A 22132-nucleotide genomic window follows, 5' to 3' on the forward strand; every position below is an offset into this window, starting at 1 on the left:
TCTCCTTACAGTGTGTGTGATAACACCCATTTTTTCATGTTCTGTGTGTATATAAATCTCCTCACTGTATTTTCCACTGAATGCATCCGATGAAGTGAGCTGTAGCTCACGAAAGCTTATGCTCAAATAAATTGTTTAGTCTCTAAGGTGCCACTAGTACTCCTTTTCTTTTCGCGAATACAGACTAACACGGCTGCTACTCTGAAACCTGTCAGTATTGTATTGGGAGCCTTCTGAACACTTTAACATGGTTTCTTCAGCCAGGGCCCACCTACTGGAGGTGATTCTCAGTGAAGATTTCATTGTAAATATATTTTAAATTACATTTAATTTCTTCTTTACATACCTGCCTAGACTTGAGTTCAGAGATCGCTGCTTCCCTGTTGGGGTTGGTGACATTACTAATACCTAATAAGCCACACAGGGAGCATTCAGAAAAGTGAACTCCTTATCCCATTGTACGTAACTGTTGTGTCTTCAGCTATTTCTTTTGCAATAGAGAACCTTGAACTCAGGTCTTGTCAGGGAGAGAGTCTTTCACAGGTCACTCAACATGTTCTCAAGTCACCTGAATTGGGCCATCCTGAGGATATACCAACTCTCTACAGCCATGTGGGAAAACAGACTAGAAAATAGCAGAAGATGCTCCTGTCGAGTCTGCTGTTGCTTTAAGGTCATCATGGAGAAAGAAGAGGGCATGAAGAGGTGCCACAGCCCTTACTCAGGCAAATAGGCTCCATTTATAGACTACAGTAGGACTGAGTCCTATGTCTGGCCTTCAGGGTAGATGCGCAGCTGAGCTCTCCTTTGAGCAGAGCAATGGGAAAGGGTCTGGCACTAATCCAAAGCTCTGCACTAGAGTTTAATGAAAACAACAGGTAATGATCATCAGACTGAAACCGAATGCTCCATAGAATGGGTCACACATATTCCTCTGAAAGTAACTTCATTCCATTCTAGCTTCCTCCCACCCTCTTCTCACTGGAGTCTTACATCTTACAGTCACCTCCACATTTGCTTGGTTTTCTGATGAATGACGAGCAGTTAGTTGCATTAGAGTTACTTGCCTGTACCTCCAGGAGAACTTCTTCCACTTTTAAATCTTCTGTCTCTGCTTCCTATAAGTTTAAAAGGAGATGGGACAGTTTGCAAGTGAAAGTAGAACAATTAGAAAGACTGTTTTGTGCTTATTAAATTCATGTTTCCTGACCAGTTGCTCAGCCATGTCTATTCTAGTGCCATATTCTTCTTGACTGTAGTCTCCATCCTTATCTTCCTCTTTGTCATCATCCCCTTTCTTATTCAGCTCCACCTGGCTGCACAGAAAGACATGTGTGCACATGAACAACCCACTGGTTATTATTAAATTAATATTAAATTATTCAACTCACCAACATTTCCTGTCCCATTTCCCATTTCCATTTGCTATCTAGCACAATGACCTGATTTCCAGAAATGGTGAGCACATGCAGCTCCCATTGATTTCAATGGCTTTACACGTTTTTAAATTATCTGTACACTGGGACTTTCAAGTAATTTCCCACGGGCTGTAAGCTGGCCAGGCAGGTGCCCCATAGCCTGACTCCAGCTTGGGGACAGAGTTCCATCCGCCACACTGGCCCCTGTACAATGTCTGTGTGGTCTTGCTTTACCTGGGCTATGAGATTTTTCATCCTTAGAGCAGAGCAGGCTGTCCATGGTTTTAAAGCCAAGTGCCTGTTTCCAATTCATACCTACAAAGCCTGGGTTCTACTAGCACCCAGGAGTGGCAAACCTACTTCCATCTTATTTTGATGTTTAGTGGTTGCTTACCAGTCCTCTACTTCACGTTTTGTCCTCTCTTCTGAATTCCCAGCTTCTAAAAAGAAAAGAGCCCTTTAGCAGTTTCCTTAGACATCAAAATAACATCTTAACCATGTCTAACTTCCCTCTACCGAAGGACATTTTTGATTTCCCACCTTTTGCTAGTCTTGTAAGAATTGCTGCATATTTCCCCCGCTCCCCACCTTTAACTACATTCAGCGCCCTCCTATTTTCTCACTTGCTGCCCCATTCCATGAATTTTCAGGATGGCAGCAGCCTCTGCTGTTATTTGTGGATTGTGTCTTCACACTGCTCTCTAGCTTGGAGCGGGGTTTGGATACCTGAGCACAAGTTTTCCCTGGTGTCACAGCATTTCAGCTCTCCTCAGTCCTTGGATGGAGCTGGTAAGGATAGCGATGCCAGACCAGCCCTTTTGACTCACACAACACTGCCCCTTGCTCTAAGCCTTTTGGGCCAACCTCTGCACTCCTGCTGGCTTGCACCTAGCATCAGAGATGGGGAAGTCCCAACGTGCAACCTGTAGAAGGCTGGTGCCACGTGAACTTGTTTCATTTCAGGCCTCCCCTGTGAAGTAATCAGCAGGATGACAATGACACTGGGGAAAACCTGTGGTCAGGTATCCAAACCCCTACTACAGCAGTGTGAAGACATCACCTGAAAACATGAACAGCAGCAGAGGCTGCCATCCTGAAAAGTCCTGGAATGGAGCAGCAAGTAAACAAATAGAAAGTGGGTGAAGGTATTTAAAAGACAGGAAGAAAGAAAATATTATGGAGAGAAAGAAAAGTAAAACCAGAGCAAAGCCACAGTACATAATATTAAGGTTAGCAAATTCCTTACTCTGTTCCTACTGCACTTCTCTGGCAGAAAAAATAAGTGTTAAAGAAGGGTAAGGTCCCAATTATAGTTCTTCTGGAAAGAATAGAGAGCAATGTCTCCTCTGACACTGCATTGCATTTTATCCATTTCACTTGGACCAGTTAACCAGGAGGGTAGGAGTGCATGGATTTAAGGTCAGGCAGTTCTCATTACTTCTGCAGAAGACTGTCAGGAACTCCTCTTGACATGAAAAAAATAAAGACAACAAAGCTCTTCAGATATTGAATTCCAGAATGGCTGCACCCTGGGCAAAGCCACACTCCCAGCTTCTCTCTGTCCCTGCAGGTTTCTGGTAGTTTTTGTTTCTTTTCTCTTTTGTTTTTTCAAGGACACATTTTGTGCTCTTGCAAATAATTGCAGACACAGAAGGGCGCCTGCAATTTTTTTGAGGGCAAGCTGTGCCCCCAGGTGAGAAGCCAGGCTTATGAAGGACTTTGCTATATTCCATCTCCCTGACGAAGAACTTGGAGGGAGCTATTTGCGGGAGTTACTAATTTTTTGTTTTAAAGGTAAGAGCGCTCTGAGAAGAAGTACAGTGGCTGAGAGGCCATACAGCAGCTAGGCTGCATGAATAATGCCATGTTCCCTAACAGACAAAAATATTGCACAACAGTGTCATTAAGGCTGGTCTCTTCTGAGAGGTTTACATGCATCCATTTAAAATTAGCAGGGTTCATCTGAAGTTGCTCACCAGTGGCTTCATGGCACGGTTGTCTCAAGAGGCCCCCCTTGCAAGCACAATATTTGATAGGAACAGAGAGATTTTTCCAGTAAATATCAACTTTAGAAGGCCTGGCTGGTACAAAAGCTGGGTTATTCATTAAGAGGAGGCTATGCTTTGTTGGGAATATCCCCAATTTCCCTAGTGCTTGGCTAGTGAGAACATCCAGATCTCAAGGCTAATTTCTCTTTACTTTGGGCGATTTCACGTGACAGGAGAATTGCAGATGCTTTTGTCAGCTAGACGAGCTGTGCTGAATGTGGCAAGTATATGGAAATTGGGTAAGAATGATGAAACTATAGTGATGAGCCCACTAAAGTGACTAGTATATTGCTCGATATAGATAAATAATTAGTGGATACTGTAGCTGTAGAGGTTGAACTTTATTTGTAAAATGATGGTTTTCAATAAGGTCACCCTACAGAGCAATGTGTGTATAAGAGGGTCTTTGCCCTGAGAAGGGCAGCTGCTGACACTAGCAGCATTTAACTAGCATGAGATTAGATGCTGCTGGCATCACGTGAGTCTCAGTGCTTGGTCAAGGCAAAATGAACCATATTCAGACCCGCTGTTAAGCAAGGAACAACTCAGCTGAAGTCAATGGAGTTGCATTTGCTTATAGCAGGGATAATTCCAGTCCACTGTGTTTAAAGGGCTTGTTTCTCATATCCTCTCTCTTCTAATCAGGGAAATCTCAAGTCATTTCCTGATGTCATGGCTACAGGAATATGACTTTTGGGTAGGTTTGAAAGGAGTAATAGTCGCTGGGTTGCAACAAAGAAAACAAAACACACTCAATCCCTTCAATTTGCAAGGAGGCTTTGTCGTTTTGGGATTTGCCTTGATAATGATGATGAAGACCAACACAGAAAACCTTGTTAAAAGGAAGTACAAATTCTTTTATTGTGTTTCTTTTGTGCACAATTCTCATTTTTAAACCAATGTGACTGTCTGTTACATTTCCTTCCACCATCATTCATAGAATTCTTTTCCTCCTTTACTCTCTTCAGCAAAATTCTCTGCAGGTATAAAATCATTACATTTTTAGCATTGTGGAAATCCTTCCACCTGCAGAGGAATGCTCTATATGCTTCAAAATCAGTGCACCAGTAAGAGAGAGACAAGGTGGGTGAGGTAATATCTTTTATTGGACCAGCTACTGGTGGGGAAAGAGAGAAGCTTTCAAGCTCCACAGAGCTTTTCTTCAGGTCAGTATCCTGGGACCAACACAGTTACATCAATACTGCCTTCTTAACAGAAATTCAAATGCCTAAGATCAATTTATGCTTGTTTGTAACACTGTGCATCTAAGACTCTAGTGTGACCAGTGCCAAGAGCTACATTTTTATTATAACGAAGGATGGGGGCCAAATATGCAAATTTCCAGGCCAACGTCACCAGGGTTTCCCAAAGGCTTACTGCTAATTGGGTAAGTTGAGTTGAGAAAAAGCTTTTTGCTAAACACAGGAATAATCCAAAAATATTTTATCACACGTATCATAGTTCTTTAAAACTTAAGTGTGCTCATAACCTCAGGTAAATTAATGCAAAATCTATTTTCTATCATCTGCCTGAGGTGAGGAGAAGAGCGAAGTGAATAATTGAGCTTTCAGTAGCCAAAATAAAAAATTGATAAAATTTTATTTTGGGTTTGATGAAGTTTCTCAACCCTCCTCCCCCGTTTTTTCATCGCTTAATTCTCAGGTGAGGGGGTTTGGTTTTGTTCATTTACACCTTTTTGTTTTGCAAAACAAAATATTTTGACTTTTTTTTTGTATTCACTGAATTCACAAATAGTTTCAGTCGACCCAAACCTGCATTTTTCAGCAAATAAACTATTTGAAAAATGTCACCCCGCTCTACTCAGGCGAGTGTAAAACAGTGGCAATGGTGACTGAATTTTAAGATGCTGAGCGTCGTCAGAAAGATGAGGAGACTGCCTCCATCCAGGGTCCAGATCTCTGGGATGCTGCATCGGTGCTGGAACTAGGAGTCCTGGGAGAGCAGCAGCACCCCTGGCTTGAAGTGGTTTCCCTCAGATCCAGGGTTTACAGTTTGGTTCAATGGCTCTCAGCACCCCCACTATACAAACTGTTCCAGCCCCCCTGGAATGCTGTTGCCCATAACATTCACCAGATGTGTGTGTGTGTGGTACCCATCCTTCTAAATGAGACTCATAACTGCTTGAAGTTGTTGTGAGGTTATTTCTTTATAGTTCATATATTCGTTACATTTAGCCTAGGCTGTTGGTGGATCTTTACATTTTGTCTCATATTTATTTGGTTAACTGACCTATTTATGTTAACTCTGTTGGTAATTCTGTTAAGGGCAGACAACTTTGGGCATAATAATCAATACATAATGATAATATTTAACATTGCAAATCTTTGGAGCTCTGTACAAATATTTGATAAATCCTATAAGACGGGTAAGTATTATCCTCATTTAATGAATAGAGAGAGAAGCTGACAATTCAGTTCTTGCACTCACCAGCGTAAATCAGGAGTAACTCCATTGACTTCATTGGAGTTACTCCTAATTTACACTGGTGAGTGCATGAACTCACTAAAACTGGAGTGAAAGGAGAATATGCAATTTGCCCAGATACACATCAACTGTATGTCAGAGCTGAGAAGAGAATACATGAGTGCTTGGCTTTCTGTCCTGTGATTATGCTACTAGACCATGATGCATTTATGCCATTGATAAAGAGTGTATAATTATTATTCATTCAGCCACTGGTAATTACAGCAAAGGAATGTAGGCATCAGGTAGAGATGCCTTGCAAGCAGCCCTCTCTTCCCCAAATAAGTCTCTAAGCGAAGAGCTCTGTTTTTCAGATGGACACAATTTCTTACCAACTTCTTGCAGGGTCTTCTCAATCAGGTTGGTGAGCTCAGACTTCAATGGGAGGCCACTGACACTTTTACTTCTGTAAAGATCAGATGTTTCTGTGAGGACTCTATGGACGCCAGGTGCTATTTTTGATAGTAGGACCCCCTGCATATATCTCTTGTGTGATGGGCTTACATCCTTTTCCATTTTGGGATTTTATGTGGAGGAGAGTCACAAGACCTTAAAAGTTACCAGGCAAGATCCATGGTTTCCTGACTCTCACTTGATGTATTTACTGAGTGAAAAATCTTGGTGTGTGTGTGGCATTTAGTACTCCTGATGTTGGATATCTTTGTGACATCATAAACACCACCAGTACGTCATAGCAGTGACATTTAAAGGCCCCAACACGGTTTATTTAATCACTGAAGCAGCTGTGCCCCACACATACTCCACAAATGCAGTGTACACATTTTCAAAAGAAGTGCGAGGATTTTAAACATCAGCTAAAACCCAGTTGGCAAACCTGGAAAGTCCCATAAGAAGGCCTGTTTCTCTGATGTGAAGTTTTACAGACAAATGTGCCAGATAAATCCATTTCAAACTCTCCTTTTTGGAATGTGCAGCGATGTGTCCCCTCCTGCAGGTTTGGCGTGGAAGAGATCCAGAAGGGGGCCTTTTAAATTCCTCTACCAAAACAGATTTTTCTAGTGCACTGAACATTGCCACTAGAAATGAGTAGCAATGTTCTTGACTCCAATAATCCAATGAGTTAACAGCCTGGATTGTGAATATTACTTTGTTTTCCACTTAAAATTATTTGCATCTTTGAGCTGGCATATTGGACCCAGGAGAGGAAAGAGGACAAGATCACTCACATCCATAGACTGTTTTAGAGTTTATTTTTAATCCCAGGCAATTAGGAATGAAAGGTACCCACAGACTTTTCCCATTCATGATGCATTTCTGTCTGAGAATCAGGTTAGTCAAGTGAGTATTTGCGGCCTATATTAAAATCACTACAAGGAGTAGCCAAAAGCTAATTGCTAGTGTTACCAAATTTCTGTGAAGGTTTTGGAAGCTTGGTTTTCATGTGCAACTCTCATCATAATTGGTGCTCTTGCATAGTTGTTTTGCTGGGAAAATGCAGGTTTGAAGGTTAATATTAGTTCAACACTTAAGTGGTAGTGAGAATCTAGAATAACCTGAGTTCTTTGTTTCCAGGTGTGTCCAACAAGTATACAGTAAGATATGGAGGGCACTATTTGAGGCGAGGGGACCACAGGAGAAATGCATTTAAAGGACTAGAAAGAACCAAAGTCAAAATCACTGGCTGACATTGTCTCATTTGCATTTGGTTAGAACGCATCCATTGTTTGGCCTAACAGAGTGTTCTAGAATTCAAGGACTCTAGACACTGTCCAGTCTAAGAATTTGTGAGTTGGAAAGGGATGTGAGAAAATTCAAACTTGGAAACTGGAACAAAGGTTTAAATTGCATCCTAAGTTAGCTCTAGGAAAGCAAGAGCTGATCCTTAACTAAAATGTAGATTAGAGCTGGATCTCTGTGGGTCAGGATAAAGGCCTCCTGGAGAGTGTGTTCTACCTGTACAAAACCTGGTGTCTTTCAAGATAAGGAGATTTTAGAATACCTTAAATATGGAGCTGTATCAGCAACTCTTCAATCTTATTTCAAACTGTTTTACAGCTACTGGCTCTCAGGACACTGGTAGCCCTTGATGGTTTTAATGTTTCAGAACTGGCTGTTTTCCTGGAGCATGAGGGCATTGTGGAGGGAAAGAGAAGGACTCAGAGGAGGGTAGGGGTTAGCTTTTGCTGGCAGAACGAGTTGCATCCTGCCCTTCTGCTCCATGACCAACCCTTCTACTCTGCATCTTTGTACTAGCAATGTCAGAATGGGCCAGAGGCAGTGCAGGGAGCGCACAGTGGCAGGGACAGCTAGGTGTAGGCATCCTGGCATGGAATAAAGCAACTGCAGCAGGCCAGGAAAGCCAACAGAGAACAGGAAACTATTGGGGGCAGGAAGGCCATCTCAGAACAGCATCAAGGGCTACTAGTGTCCGGAGAAGGAGTTTGAGTAGAAGAAAGGCATACCAAGCTGGGAGTTAACTCTGCACTTGTTCCTTAGTGTACAACCATAAACCAATTCTAAGGGTTAGAGTTCTGGGTTAGAGTTCTGCTTGCTTGCTGTAAATGTTTGGATTGTTAATTAAAGAGGATCTGTGAAACAATAGCAATTCCACACTGAAATCAGCTTTGGTTATTGTGGTAAAAATCGCTAGCCAACTTCTCCCTTCACCACAATGGTCCTCTTTCCTGCTTCAGCAACACGGATTGTGGTCTACCTGTTAAACCACAACTCCACCACTCAGCTAGGGAGCAGTTGTTTAAAACTGCTCTTCTTCCAGAAACAGGGGTTGGGTCCCCATGACAGCCGCTCAGATCTGTTGCAGTGAGGAGTGGCTTCTTGATTATTAGCTGGACTATCGTATGCTTCCAGGCATTATGGCAGATTGTCTTCTACAAAAGTGATGTTTACCAGCTCCTAGTGTTCCTACAAAGGCCCACTAGTAGAACTGTGGTGAATATAGCTCAGCACAGAAAATCGTGCAGTTTATGCTGAATTCATAGAAGCCCTTGAGCGGGTGAACTAACTGCCACTTGGAGAAACTGAACATTCGAAAAAACAATTACTTAACAGACTGAGTAGTTACATTTTTTTTTAACATTCACACAGTAATTGGCACAGAATACGTATTATTCACTAAATGCGCTGCTCAGCCCTGTACGCAGATGCTATACTACCTGACGTGATAGGTTATAACCATTATCTCGTCTTTTCATTAAATTTGGACTATATTTAGATTAGAAGGACACACTTTTCAGAAATAAAACACTTTTTTTAATTGGCAAGTAGAACACACATTACAGATCATTAGTATTTTATAAACAGAATATTAAGTTATAAATACGGTTAAAATTGCAATTAAATGGCAGCTAACAGCTTGGAGTCCAAAATTCATGTTTTGCAACACTTTTCTATTTCCCCTCCCCCACTCTTCCTGGTGACAATGAATAACATGACAATCATTTATTGGGATTCTGGTCTACAGCATGTTCACACAGAACAAAGAAATCCCATTCCTAACAACACCACTAATAAACAGAGACTTTCAAACTAGGTCAGCCATGCTCCAAATGCAATGAGGAAACTGTTGAAGATTTATTTGGTAACACTTTAGGAAAAGATACAAATATCTTCACATTAAAAAGCTGAAAGTTTAATATTTTCTGATCCAATTCAACTGAAAAACAATACCCAGTTCTGCTGCACAGAAGCTTACGACCCATAACTTCCATGACATTGCATGGATGTCTGAGCAATCTCAGCCAGATGCTTATTGAATCAGACCCTTATGGAGGAGAGTTATGGCATACAACTAACCAGCACACACGCATACACACACTTTATATTTAGCAGATTTTTAATTCCCCTCCACATTTGTTGATATTAGTGAGATACATAGTTCATTCTACTTCCTCTACACTCACAACACATTAATACATGTAACAAACTAATGTACTGAAGCTTAAATTACTTTTAGCAAACTTTTATTTACATATTTTTTAAAAGATTTAAAAAACTTTCCTGGAAAAGTATAAATCTATATTCCAAAAAACCAAGTGGTGCCAGGATCACATGGATCTCAGTTTTTAAGCAATATTCAGTAGCAAACCATCTCCAAAGACTATTTGGGAGTTGGTATATTTCAGCTGTCAGGCACAGGGCTCTAAGCACTCTCCCGGCTGCAGTGGAAAAGCAGTGCCATTTTTCAAAATCAGAACAAGTTGTTTAACCTCCCCTTAAATTATCAAGTGTTGTTGTAGCTATGTTGGTCCCAGGATATTAGAGAGACAAGGTGGGTGAGGTAATGTCTTTTATTGGACCAACTTCTGTTGGTGAGAGAGCCGACCTTACACAAAGCATTTTTTCAGGTGTGGGAAATGTAAGCTTGAAAAGCTTCTCTCTCTCACCAACAGAATTTGGTCCAATAAAATATATCACCTTCCCCACCTTGTCTCTCTAATCTCCTTAAAATGGCACTTCCAAAATAGCCATTCAAATCTTACGGTGACTAGACTGTACAGCAAATTAATGTCAAGGCTAGACATTTCCTTTCACCTACTCTAATTCATGTTAGTTAATTTCATTACAGAACCAAGATTTCATATTGAAAACAGAAGTCCACTGAAGGTTTTGTAGAAACAACTTTGTATCTCAAAAATATCAAGAGTACCACTCAGATCTGGAGTTCAATTAAAACCTATGCATCTTTTAACAGAAATTATGCTACTATAAAAACAAAAGGCCTGCTCATCGACCAGCTCTCAATAATACGGGCTACAACGTGGGAGACGACGCTGAAAAAAGAAGGGCTTTTTTACCACTTCCTTTTTTAATGTCGGCATTAACAGCAAAGTGTCGCTAAGCTTTTCCTAAGATAGCATGCGGATGTGTGACATAACATACAGTAACCAGGAACAACCTCCCCCCCCCCCCGCAAAAAAAAAAACAGTACAAACAATTCTAGAAAATGCTGCCTTTCAACGGCTCGCTCGGTTTCAGCAATGTAAGGAATTGCCAGAGTGTCAAGATGAAGTCCACACACCTTGATCATTGAACTGATCACTAGATTCCAAGAAACCAAAGCAAATATAAAACATAAACACACACACACACAACAGCAGCTGCCTAGAAGGCAGAGTTCAATCATCTGTTGATAACCAGATGAATAAAGTGCATAGCAACTATCGTAACAGTTCTCGGAGAAAGAACAACACACTTAGCAAGTCCCAAAGTCTGTAAGCTTGACACTTGTTATCTACATTTTGCTACATGTGGCTTCCCTTTTATTTTAGATTTTAAGCTTGTCGCTTCATTGATTTGACCTGTCAGCACCATCCTGTGATCTCCTTCACACTTTAAATGGAATGTGCTGAGATTTCAGATTGCTGCCTGATGTAACTCTGGAAACTCTTGTCCCCAATAGGATGTTCCCTAAAGAAGGAGGGAAAAAGATGGGAGAACTGTTATATTTATACTGTATTGCTTGTTGGAATAAAATGTTCTGACACTAGTTATACTGCAACAAAAAAACATAAAAGCAAATATTTACTAGAAGTGAGGTCAGTTAATTTCAGTTATATTCATGTTATAGCTGTGTATTTGAGTTGAACTGGGGGAATTCCTGGGTCTGTTTCAGTGTTTGATGTCAAGTATACCCAGAGCTTTGAATGGGCACTTTTTTTTTTGACACTCAGTATAAATCTAAATAAATGGATGTAGCAGACTGACCTAATATTTTCAACTAGCTCTGTACAATATTCAGGGCTAAATAGAGGCATCTTCTGATATTTAGCTGACATTTTATGGGATGTATTCCTTTTTGTTTTCGTAATAATCTTGCTACAGTTTCCACTTTTCATACATTTTTGTCTTCAAATACTTTTTACCACTGTCTCTATCTTGTCAAAAGAAAGCATTTTACAAATTATTTATAAACCGTTCAAAGTACAATCAAACTAAGCCTACGTTAACATCTTACACCAGCTGCATTTGTAGGGTTTTTCCTACTCTATTGTTTTGAAAACCAGACCGTAACCCGATCAAATTCTGTTTTGCAGAGCTATTGAACAAACGATACTTACTGGCTTCCATATTTTGTCTTCTTGAATTTATCTCTCTTATACTGAGCATGTTCCTGTTCTAAAGTTCCAACACCTTCTATGATCTGCTTTAGTGTTTTATAAGTCTCCTTTGGGTCATCAATGATAAATGTTGAGTACTCTTCTTGTTCTGGCCCATCATATACAGATTTGCTGCCACAGGCCTCTATGAAAGCAAATTTAAAAAAAGTAGGAGAGGCACACTGTAAAAAATAGTTTAATTGGGGTCACACACACCACCCAGTGTCACTTTGCTGATAATCAGAAACTAAAGCTGGTCTTGCATTAGAAGTAAGTACTATTGATTAAGAAGCAAGATGCATTCATCTAGGTTCCCAAGAGGCAATTAGAAGTCTAAGTGTGAATGTTCAAGAGAAGCTTAACTATAACAATTACAAATCGTATTGCCATCAATGACATTCTACAGAAGTGCTGCAAAAAGGATCAAGCTGAAGTAAATCAGAGCCTCAATAACATCTGCCCAAAATGAGAACGTTATAAAAATGTGAGACGTTACAACACTCACTACACTTTCTGTGCTACAAGTAGTTGTTTTGGCCAAGTGACTACGACACTTGAAAATATCTGTTTCTTGCTTATATTAACGTATCAAATGCCTCATAGCATGGTCTACTTTCGTGTTACAATGGGGCATACCAGAGGTGGGGGAGAGGGAATATTTTAATCTCTTTCTGTATTTCACTGATTTTCTAGGTTTTCTTCTGTTTCCATCTCAGTTTCCCAGTTACTGCTCCTTGCTGAGCTGCCTAGGCCAGAAGCAGGGTCTTCTCTCAAATGCTGAAACAAGATGCTGCTTCTGGAAGTGATGATTCAAAAATGGAGGAGATATAGGCAGAGATCAGCAGCTCAGAAGTGGTAGGAAATCTTAAGGTTATAAGTGCATGGTGGCCAGAAATGGATTAAAGTATTTTGCAAGCTGCATGTCTGACACTCCTGGCTTATATCATGTTATAAAATAAAGTACTATTTAAAGTTGAGCACTGCAGTTAAGGCTTCTCTGCTACTCCATCTACTGAATTATGATCGAAAGTTTGGCATATTGTAATGCAGAATATTTTTCTGGCTTGCCCAGCAGCACTAGCTCTTTAGGCTTTTCCTTTCATTACTTTTATCCCTCACTGTATATCCCCTCCTAGACACTTGAAAAGCAAAACTGGGCTGGAAAATACTCATTACTTATATATACATGGAGTCAGATATATCCAAAACAGCCAGTGTGGGAAACTGTTTGGATTCAGCATGCTCCGGGGAATCGAGTCAGAGAAATATGCACATGGCTTCTGGTAACACAAAATCATATTCCACTGAAAACTCAACTTGGCTGCTTCTTCCTTACAAGATCAATAAAATTCTAGTTAGTGCACACTCTAATTTGCCAATTCAGAGCATGCAAACTATGCTCTATGCCTAAACTATATTGGGGTTCTGGGGCTAAGACTATATTTCAAACAACTGTTTCACATGCAAAGAATTTTTTGTGTATCTTCCACTGTGTACCAAAAATAAGTCACAAAACCTTTCATGGCAGCAGTAAAAAGTTAAATGATGATCGCAGTGTTGTGCAAATGTGTATCTGCACAGTTGGTCTCGAGCAAGGGTTCTCAAAACTGGGGATTGGGACCCCTCAGGGGGTCGCGAGGTTATTACAAGGAAGGTCGTGAGCTGTCAGCCTCCACCCTAAACCCTGCTTTGCATCCAGCATTTATAATGGTTTTAAATATAAAAAAAGTGTTTTTAATTTATAAGGGGAGTTGCACTCAGAGGCTTGCTATGTGAAAGGGGTCGCCAGGACAAATGTGTGAGAACCACTGTGCTAGAGGTATCGGGAGCATAAAATTAAGTTATTGTCTCATTTCTAGAAGTGGTGAAACGACACTTCTTCATACACACCTTGCATTTTCTCCAATTTAGGCATATACAAGTTGAAAAGGGAGTAGATGCGTTCAGTTTCTCTATCCCCATCTATGTCTAGTTGTATATTTGCAGGGAGGCCTCTGTAAAATATAAAAAAGGGAAGTAGTGATAGTACCATGCTATATCAGACTGGTTTAAAAAATCTCTCTTTTACAGCACGAGAGCAACACTGCAGACCTAATATCGTGAATATGGGAGTGTGAATCGTTTTCATATTTATATGCAGGCATTAAAAGCAAGGTGTTGCTAGGCTTTTCTTAATCCTGCAGATGTGTGGCATACTGCACAGTAACACTACAAACCTAACATACTGGGGGCAGAAGTTTGTATCGTTTTCTTCTTTAAAAGTGAGTATTCAAGAAAGGGTGCTAGACTGAATGGCCTGGATCCTCAAGCTATCTGTTTTTCCACAGATCAGGTCAGGGTGATGACAGTTCAAACTACCCCCCACACTGACTATCCAACATGTCTAAACTTTAACTCAGAAAAGAAGATTCTTTACAAATACTTAGACACTTTGGGGATTAATGAATGTGGTCTAGGCAGACAGATACAGTGAGAAGATAGCTAAGTCTCTGGCTATTCAATTCTTGACCTCGGAAGGTATGTCTACACTGCACACTAAGTTTGGGCTCCGGCTCACATTTGAATCCAAGCCCCCATTCCGTCCACACAGGGTACGTCTACACTGTAACAAAAGACCTGTGGCAAGGCTGGCCCAAGTCAGCTGATTCAGGCTTGCAGGGCTAAAAATGGCAGTTTAGACGTTCAGGCTGGAGCCCAGGCTCTGAAATGCTGCGAAGGGGATGGGGCTCAGAGTCTGGGCTCCAGCCCGAGTCCGAACGTTTATGCTGCAATTTTTAGCCCCGCAGCCTGAACCATGTGAGCCAAAGTCAATTGACCAAGGCTCTGAGACCTGGTTCTGATGGTTTTTATTGGAGTGTAGACGTACCCACAGAAACAGTCTGAGTCAGGTCACCAAGCACTCAGGACCCAGGCCCGAGGTCTCTGCTAGCTGCCTGGGTTCAAGCCCTGTCATTTTGCTGTGTGGAGACAGCTCAAGCCACAGACCCGAGTCAGAAAGTCTGCATAATGCAGCGTGGACGCAATAGCATGGTTAAGACACCTGGGTCCAGCAGTTATAAGCCCAGGTTTACAATGCAGTTTGAACACTCAAGCAGGGGCTTCAAAATACTGAGTCCCCAGGCCCAGGTCCCACAGATCTGGATTTACAATGCAGCGTACACAGATCTGGATTTACAATGCAGGTTTACAATGCAGGTTACCAACAACCTGGCTATTGGTTTTTGTGAGGACAACAGCTGTTCTCCAGGGACTGGAGTGAGACCAACAACTCATTTCACACAGGGTGCTAAAGACCCTACAAATAATACGCCACTGTTTTTTGTTAGTCTAGATGTAGAAAGCTGTTGTCTACAGTTTAACATACAAGCAAGGAACGGAAAGCCGTCCTTGCGAGCTGTAGGCAGTTTTAGGAGCTTAAGATTTTGCTCTCACGTACTATGGTTTTGAATTTTATCCTGTACTAGACTTACTAATGTAGGGGTGGGCAAACTACGGCCCGCGGGCTGGATCTGGCTCCTCAGGACTTTGGATCTGGCGGGCGGGATTGCCCCCCGTGGTGCTGCAAGCCCTACGCCACTCTCAGAAGTGGCTGGCACCATGTCCCTGTGGCCGTGGGGTGGGGGGCGGAGGGCTCCATGCGTTGCCCTTGGCTCCAGGCACCGCTCCCTGCAGCTTCCAATGGCTGGGAATGGGGAACTGCGGACAATGGGAGCTTCGGAGGAGGTACCTGGAGGTGTGGCAAGGGCAGCGCGCGGAGTCCTGTGCCCCTCCTCCCCCAGGGGCCACGCAGAGACATGGTTCCGGCCACTTCCCAGAGTGGTGCAGTGTGGGGCCAGGGCAGGCAGGCAGAGAGCCTGCCCTGACCCCGGTGCGCTCCGCTGCCACCCCGGAGCTGCTTTAGGTAAGCAGCGCCAGGCTGGAGCCCAAACCCTTCGCCAGGGTTCTGCCCTCCGTAGTAACCCTGCGGTTCTGGGTCTCCCCACCCTGGGGAACCCTCAACCCTCTATCCCCACCTCGCCTCAGTCTATGGCTACTGCCAGTCACCATCTAACCCCCGCTCACTGGGGCAGACTGCAGTGTACAAGCCATTTATCATTGGCAAGGCGGGGGATTTGAACTGGCTGTCTTTGCCTACCCTTGGGCTGCCCCTTTGCAACCCTAGTACCTGCTTGGCCTTTAGCAAGGCTGCAGCCTGGGGCTTTTCCAGGCAGGCACTTCCTAGCTCCCTTGCCCTACTCCCCAGCACTGCTCCACTCAGGAACCTTGCTCAGTAGCCAGGCCCTTCCCCCTCTATAGCTAGAGAGAGGCGCTCTCTTAGCTCCTGCCTAGCAGTCCCTTTATAGGGCCAGCTGTGGCCTGACTGGGGCATGGCCCCAGCTGAGGCTGTTTCCCCAATCAGCCTAGCAATTGGCTCCCCTGGAGCAGCCTTTTTCCTAGGCTGCTTTCAGGGTTAGAGTGGGTAACCACCCCTGCTACAACCCGCCCCCCAACTCCCTGCCCTAAGCCCCCTGCCTGCACCTCGCACCCCTCCTGCAGCCCAACTCCCTGCCCTGAGCCCCCTGCTGCACCCTGCACCCCTCCTCCCTGCCCTGAGCCCCCTGCTGCACCCTGCACCCCTCCTAAACCCCAACCCCCTGCCCTGAGCTCCCTCCTGCAGTCCACACCCCTCCTGGCCCCCTGCCCTGAGCCCCTTCCTGCACTCCACACCCCTCCTCTACCCCAACCCCCTTCCCTGAGCCCCCTCATACACCCCGGATGCCTCCTCTGCCCCAATCCCTTGCCCTGAGCCCGTTCCTGCACACCGCACCCCCACCCACACCCCAAACTCCAATCCCCTGCCCCAGTCCTGCATACAATTTCCCCACCCAGATGTAGCCCTCGGCCCAAAAAGTTTGCAAACCCCTGTACCTAGTGTCTCATGTACTAAGAAGAGAGAGCAGTTTAACCAGGGTCTGAAGATGCCAGTTGCGCTCGGTATGAGAAGAAGATTGGGATGACAACACAACGGACCTAAGATGACAGTTTGTTGTCTAGAACCCAGAGGTGCCCAGGCAGCTTGCACCTCTTCACAAATATTACCCATTGGGAGGCCACACTGCACATACTTAACATGCCTCTGGCTGAATTTAAAACAAGCAGTGTCCTACCAACCCTTACCCAGTGCAGGGCGTACAGCCAGGAGTATTATCTGCGGTGGCCTTGCAGCACAGCCAGTGTCCATTAAGGTATGCGGAAGGGTGGTAGACTGTGAGGCGTTTCTTGTTGCACTGGCTAACTTTAGTAAGTATGTCAATCCAGTCCTTGGCCTCGACACAGTTATTTGCCTGGATGTACAGGACTCTCTCAGGCTGAATCACTTGGAACATCTGAAAACAAGGAAATAATCCACAGACTGAACCACCAATTTAATTAACACTGGAGTCAATTGAAAAGAATACAAAGTAAAGGAGGGAGTCTTAACAGCATAAACCTCTACATTAGAAGGTACAGTCTGATCAGTGGATTATTAAAGGAAACAGGACAATGTGTCAGACCAAAAGATGCATCTAAAAGCAGCAAGAAATCCTATTAAACACAAACGGATCTATAAACTGAAACATTAACTATTTCTTTAAAAATAAAACCTAACGCTTTGTGCAACATGTTAATCCTGCTCCTACAGAAGACAATTTATAAACAACGGAGATTAATATGCTTACTGAGGTACACACCCTTACAGGGATCACTCAGCGTCAGAGATACAATTTTAGTAATGCTGCAGCTTCAAGTTTTGGAAGCTGACAGAGAAAGCAAATGCTGGGCTGAAAGGAAACGCTATTTGTAGGGGGAAGGGGAAGAATCGAGTTTGCAATCAGCCGCCATGCCTATTTTGCTTTAACTGACACACAATTAACCTCTTAGCACTTATTTTGTTTTGATTTTCTTTCCCTTTTATAACCACTTGCATACACTAAATATAACCACTTATACCACTAATAAAGTAACAGAAGCGCAGGCTTCCTTGTGAATATACAGGGGTGTGTTAGTGGCTCAAATTATTAAAATGTTTGTGTCATGTTAATGCTTAGGCACTCCAAATCACGATTGGGATTCCATTTTGTAGATGCTGTCTGAACATTTATGAACACACAGTCCCTACCCCAAATAGCTTGCAATCAAAGAAATCACAACCACTATCAATCGTTTTCCATGCTCTTCCTTCCTCTTGAAAAGGTAACATTTCAAACATAATTCCTTTTCCAGATAAACTGATATCTGAAAATCTGTTGGGGATTACTGAGATTAAAGTTAATGAGATAACAGCAAATACTGGAAAAGCAAAATCGAGTACTTGAAGTTCATATAACTTTTCTAAATATTTAGCATTCGCTGGTTTTCTTTCCCCTTTCATGTTTAAATAAGTCCCCCCAAAATTAAAATCTGCATATTACTGTTTGTATATGGCTTTGGATATGGCTAAGTATTATTTCCCATAATTCCCCTGTGTCCTCAGGGTTATCAATTTTTTTGGTATAAATTCACCTTTCTGAATTACAAACACAGAGATCATTGTCCCAGATTGTATACTGACTGGATAAGGGATAGGAAACAGTATTTTAAAGGTATCAGAGTAGCAGCGGTGTTAGTCTGTATTCGCAAAAAGAAAAGGAGGACTTGTGGCATTTTAGAGCCTAACCAATTTATTTGAGCATAAGCTTTTGTGAACTACAGCTCACTTCATCGGATGCATGCAGTGGAAAATACAGTGAGGAGATTTATATACATAGAGAACATGAAACAACGGGTGTTACCATACACACTGTAATGAGAGGAAGCTCACTTCAATACATGGTATCAGTTCAGTCTCTGCTCCCTTTACTACACTTTAAGGTTTGTATTCTTGGAAACGGGGAATATCCCTTCTATTTCACAAGCGAACTTCTTGATTTAAATGGAATTTTCACCGAAAGAGAAAGGGAAAGGAAGGCTGCAGTTGGCATTTTTTCCTGTGTTCAGTATTTTTTTTTATTGATACCAGACACCAAATAAAAAGGTGTGAACTTCACCACAATACTGCTTTAGCAATTATTAGTGTGATCAGCTGGGCAAGGGCAAGTGTGGACAAAATACAGTATTCTGTTTAAAAACTTCCCAGGAGAAAAAGGGCTAATTTGAGGTGAGACGGGAATTGCAAAGTCTAGAGCATACAGCTCATCCCCTGTTTAACACAGAGCTGTAGGAAAGTGCATTTTAACATGCTGCTTAGTGTAGTGGAGCCCCATATGTTACAACAAAGGAACAGATTTATAAGGGATATGTGGTTGTGTAATGGGATACCATTATAAGTGACCTAATGTATGGAAACTGTTACTGAGAAGCCAACAGTTGAGCCAAGAATTTCAAGTCGTTGCAAGACCTGTTCAGGCTCAAAAAACACCAGACAACAGCATTTGTTCTTAAAGCAATGTTCTGCAAAAGACCAGAACGTTACTTGTAAAACAACTCTCTGCCCAAGGATCCGGAGGACTTCTTGAAAGAGGAGACAGACAGACTGGCTGGGCGTACTGTGCCCCTACGTGGTGCTGGCATCTACCACACATTATGACACTCATTAGGAATGATGAAAATGGGATTTGGTGCAAGATGACAAGATGATGAACACAGATGCCAAGAAAATATTTATAGTAGACGTCTTTAAATATACTTTGCATGAGTATGGAGAATTCACATCAGCTGCATCGGCAGCAAGGTTTTAGAATTCTGCCCATATCATTGTATTCTATTTCTAATGCTAAGAGGAACAGAAATTCTCTGATATTGAAAATAACCCAGCAGAAAGCCTTATTGGCTGGTGAGGTGGGGAGTAGCATATTCTACCATTTCCGGAAGAGTCCTGGGGAAATTTTATCTTGAAATATGTTCAGAGATCTGCATTTCCCATGCAAAAAGGAATGCTTGAGTTCAAAGCATGGTTCTATTCTGTAAACTATGTAAATGTTGCATCTTTTGCTTTTTATTCAACAAATACTTAAGTTAACTATGCAGTGAGGAGGTATCCTAAGAAACAGCGAGCTACAGCCTACTGCATCTTGTTACAGACAAACAGAAAGCAGTTCCACAGTTATCACATTACAGACAAACAGAGAAATGCCACTGAGTTGAGCGTAGGGTCTCGCTTTGCTCAGCCAATCAGTAAAAACATTATCACAAGTCTGGTATCTAGTCTAAGCCTGAACATTACCCACCCTGGTCCTCAGAGCCCATGTAATTTAGGAAGTGGAAGGATCACATGATATAGAAGCTGGAAGTCACAACAATTTATGAATAAATACTTATTTTAGATAATGTTTAGAGACAGATAAAAACATACAATTCATTTTATAAGATCTCTCAGATCTGTACAGTTGGAATCGTACCACCTATGGTAGCTGATTTTAGATTTAAATTCATACATTTCTAAAAACAGTTTCTGTATAATAGATAGTATATACCAAATACATAAAAACATGCTCTGGTACTCCACTCTTGAGAAATGCAGCCATCCTGCACACCTGCGAACAGAACTATTATACCACACTATCAAGCTCATATGGTATAAAGGTTATATTGGCAAATATCGGGGACCACATCTCTCATTCCCATATACTCTATACCAGATATATACACGCTATGTCATTATTCTACGAAGATATGCTAGCTGATTGAGCATTGCAAGAGAATGTGCTCCGTTGTAAATGTAAGGAGTTAATTCATTCCCAAGGGTCAGACCTAGAGCTGATGGGAAGGGCAGAGACTTGGTTGCCTTCCCTGTGTCCAACTATCTAGGTCCCAGCCAGCTGATCAGCAGTGAGCGGGCAGTACTAAGTGTGTGCTGCAGGTAACTAAATCCGGATACCGCTGACAAGGCCACATGAAAAATCTCAATGGACTTCACTTTTGGACACCCATGCTACTAGATACAGAACAAGCAGCTGTGGCTGTAAATCTTCCAGTGGAAATCCAACACGAGTTACAAAAAGGAAAGAGGAGATTTGGTGGGGGTGGGGACCAAGACAAATCCAACTAACAGTTGAAGATGACCTACTTACATTTTTCATTTTAAAGGACTCCTCCTCCAATTTCTCCACTGCCAGAATGTTTTCTATCGGAATGCTACACAGTGGGTGATCACCTGCAATAAACAATTGCAAGCTAAAGCTGCATAACTGTTCAAGTGTCACTTCGCCCTCTGCTCTTATTAAAAGCCATGCTTTGATTTCTGTGAAGGAAGAGTTCAATGTGACTGCAAGAAAGCTTGTGTTACTGACATGCTGTCAAAGTCTCAATATTACCTTAATTTCATTTCTGCCTTGAGCTGCAAAATGTGCCACCACCAAACCGCTTCAAAAATCACCTATTCAGGCAGTGACTGGAAAATTGCAGACAGAATATTTTCCCTCAAGAGGCAGCAAAAAGAAAAAGAAAAAGAAAAAAAAAAAAAAAGGGAATCCTTCCTGTCGGTGCAGGTGATTAAAGATGGTGGGCATGATTTAGTGGAATCTCCTTCCTTAGAAGATTTTAAGGTTAGGCTTGACAAAGCCCTGGTTGGGATGATTTAGTCGGGGATCGGTCCTGCTTTGAGCAGGAGGTTGGACTAGATGACCTCCTGAGGTCCCTTCCAACCCTGATATTCTATGATTCTATGATGCAGACTTCATGGTTGAGAGAGTGAAGTAATCTAATAGTGAATGGAACCTGCAAGCGCTCCCTCAGCAAACGCACACAATAGAAGGAATAGTTGTTATTCTCTACTGAATAAAAAAATCCAATCTAGTTGGAAACTCCTGAAATAATCTTTATAATCTTAATCTAATATTAAGGATTTTACTTATGAACAAATGTTTGAAAGTTCAAAGCATGTACTCAAACCCCAGCGTGCTTCTGTTAATACTGCAAATGCTACAAAATTAATGAAAACCACTAAAGAGAGAATCTATTTCTGGAATCCAATTGATAAGTGATAACAAATGCAAGAATAAGAGAATTAATTAATTCAATAAAAGATGGGCATGTATGTGCCTGAGAATAATGAGACAATTAATAAAAATCAGCAATACTTCAGCAGTTCCATGTAAGTGGTAATTTT

General features: G+C 42.1%; 2 protein-coding genes across 4 annotated transcripts in view; both read right to left on the reverse strand.

Moving 5' to 3' along the window:
* Positions 1–989: 989 nt before the first annotated feature.
* On the reverse strand, positions 990–6529 carry C1H13orf46 (chromosome 1 C13orf46 homolog). Its single transcript, XM_048833114.2, has 4 exons — positions 6283–6529; positions 1813–1858; positions 1211–1316; positions 990–1118 (listed from the first exon to the last, which is right to left on the reverse strand). Exons 1-4 carry the CDS (start codon positions 6464–6466, stop codon positions 990–992), a joined length of 465 nt encoding a protein of 154 aa, XP_048689071.2. The 5' UTR covers positions 6467–6529.
* A 2629-nt stretch (positions 6530–9158) lies between these two features.
* Positions 9159–22132, reverse strand: part of RASA3 (RAS p21 protein activator 3) — a 266350-nt gene continuing 253376 nt past the window's right edge. For all 3 annotated transcript variants that reach the window (XM_048856255.2, XM_048856250.2, XM_075130061.1), the window contains 5 exons: positions 21096–21178; positions 17185–17393; positions 13918–14021; positions 11989–12172; positions 9159–11338 (listed from right to left, as the gene is read on the reverse strand). In XM_048856255.2, the coding sequence (XP_048712212.1) occupies positions 11263–11338; positions 11989–12172; positions 13918–14021; positions 17185–17393; positions 21096–21178 (656 nt within the window). In that variant the 3' untranslated portion in view covers positions 9159–11262. The remainder of the gene's footprint in view (positions 11339–11988; positions 12173–13917; positions 14022–17184; positions 17394–21095; positions 21179–22132) is intronic.

The sequence above is a fragment of the Caretta caretta genome, chromosome 1, assembly GCF_965140235.1.
Source record: "Caretta caretta isolate rCarCar2 chromosome 1, rCarCar1.hap1, whole genome shotgun sequence".
NCBI lineage: Eukaryota > Metazoa > Chordata > Testudines > Cheloniidae > Caretta > Caretta caretta.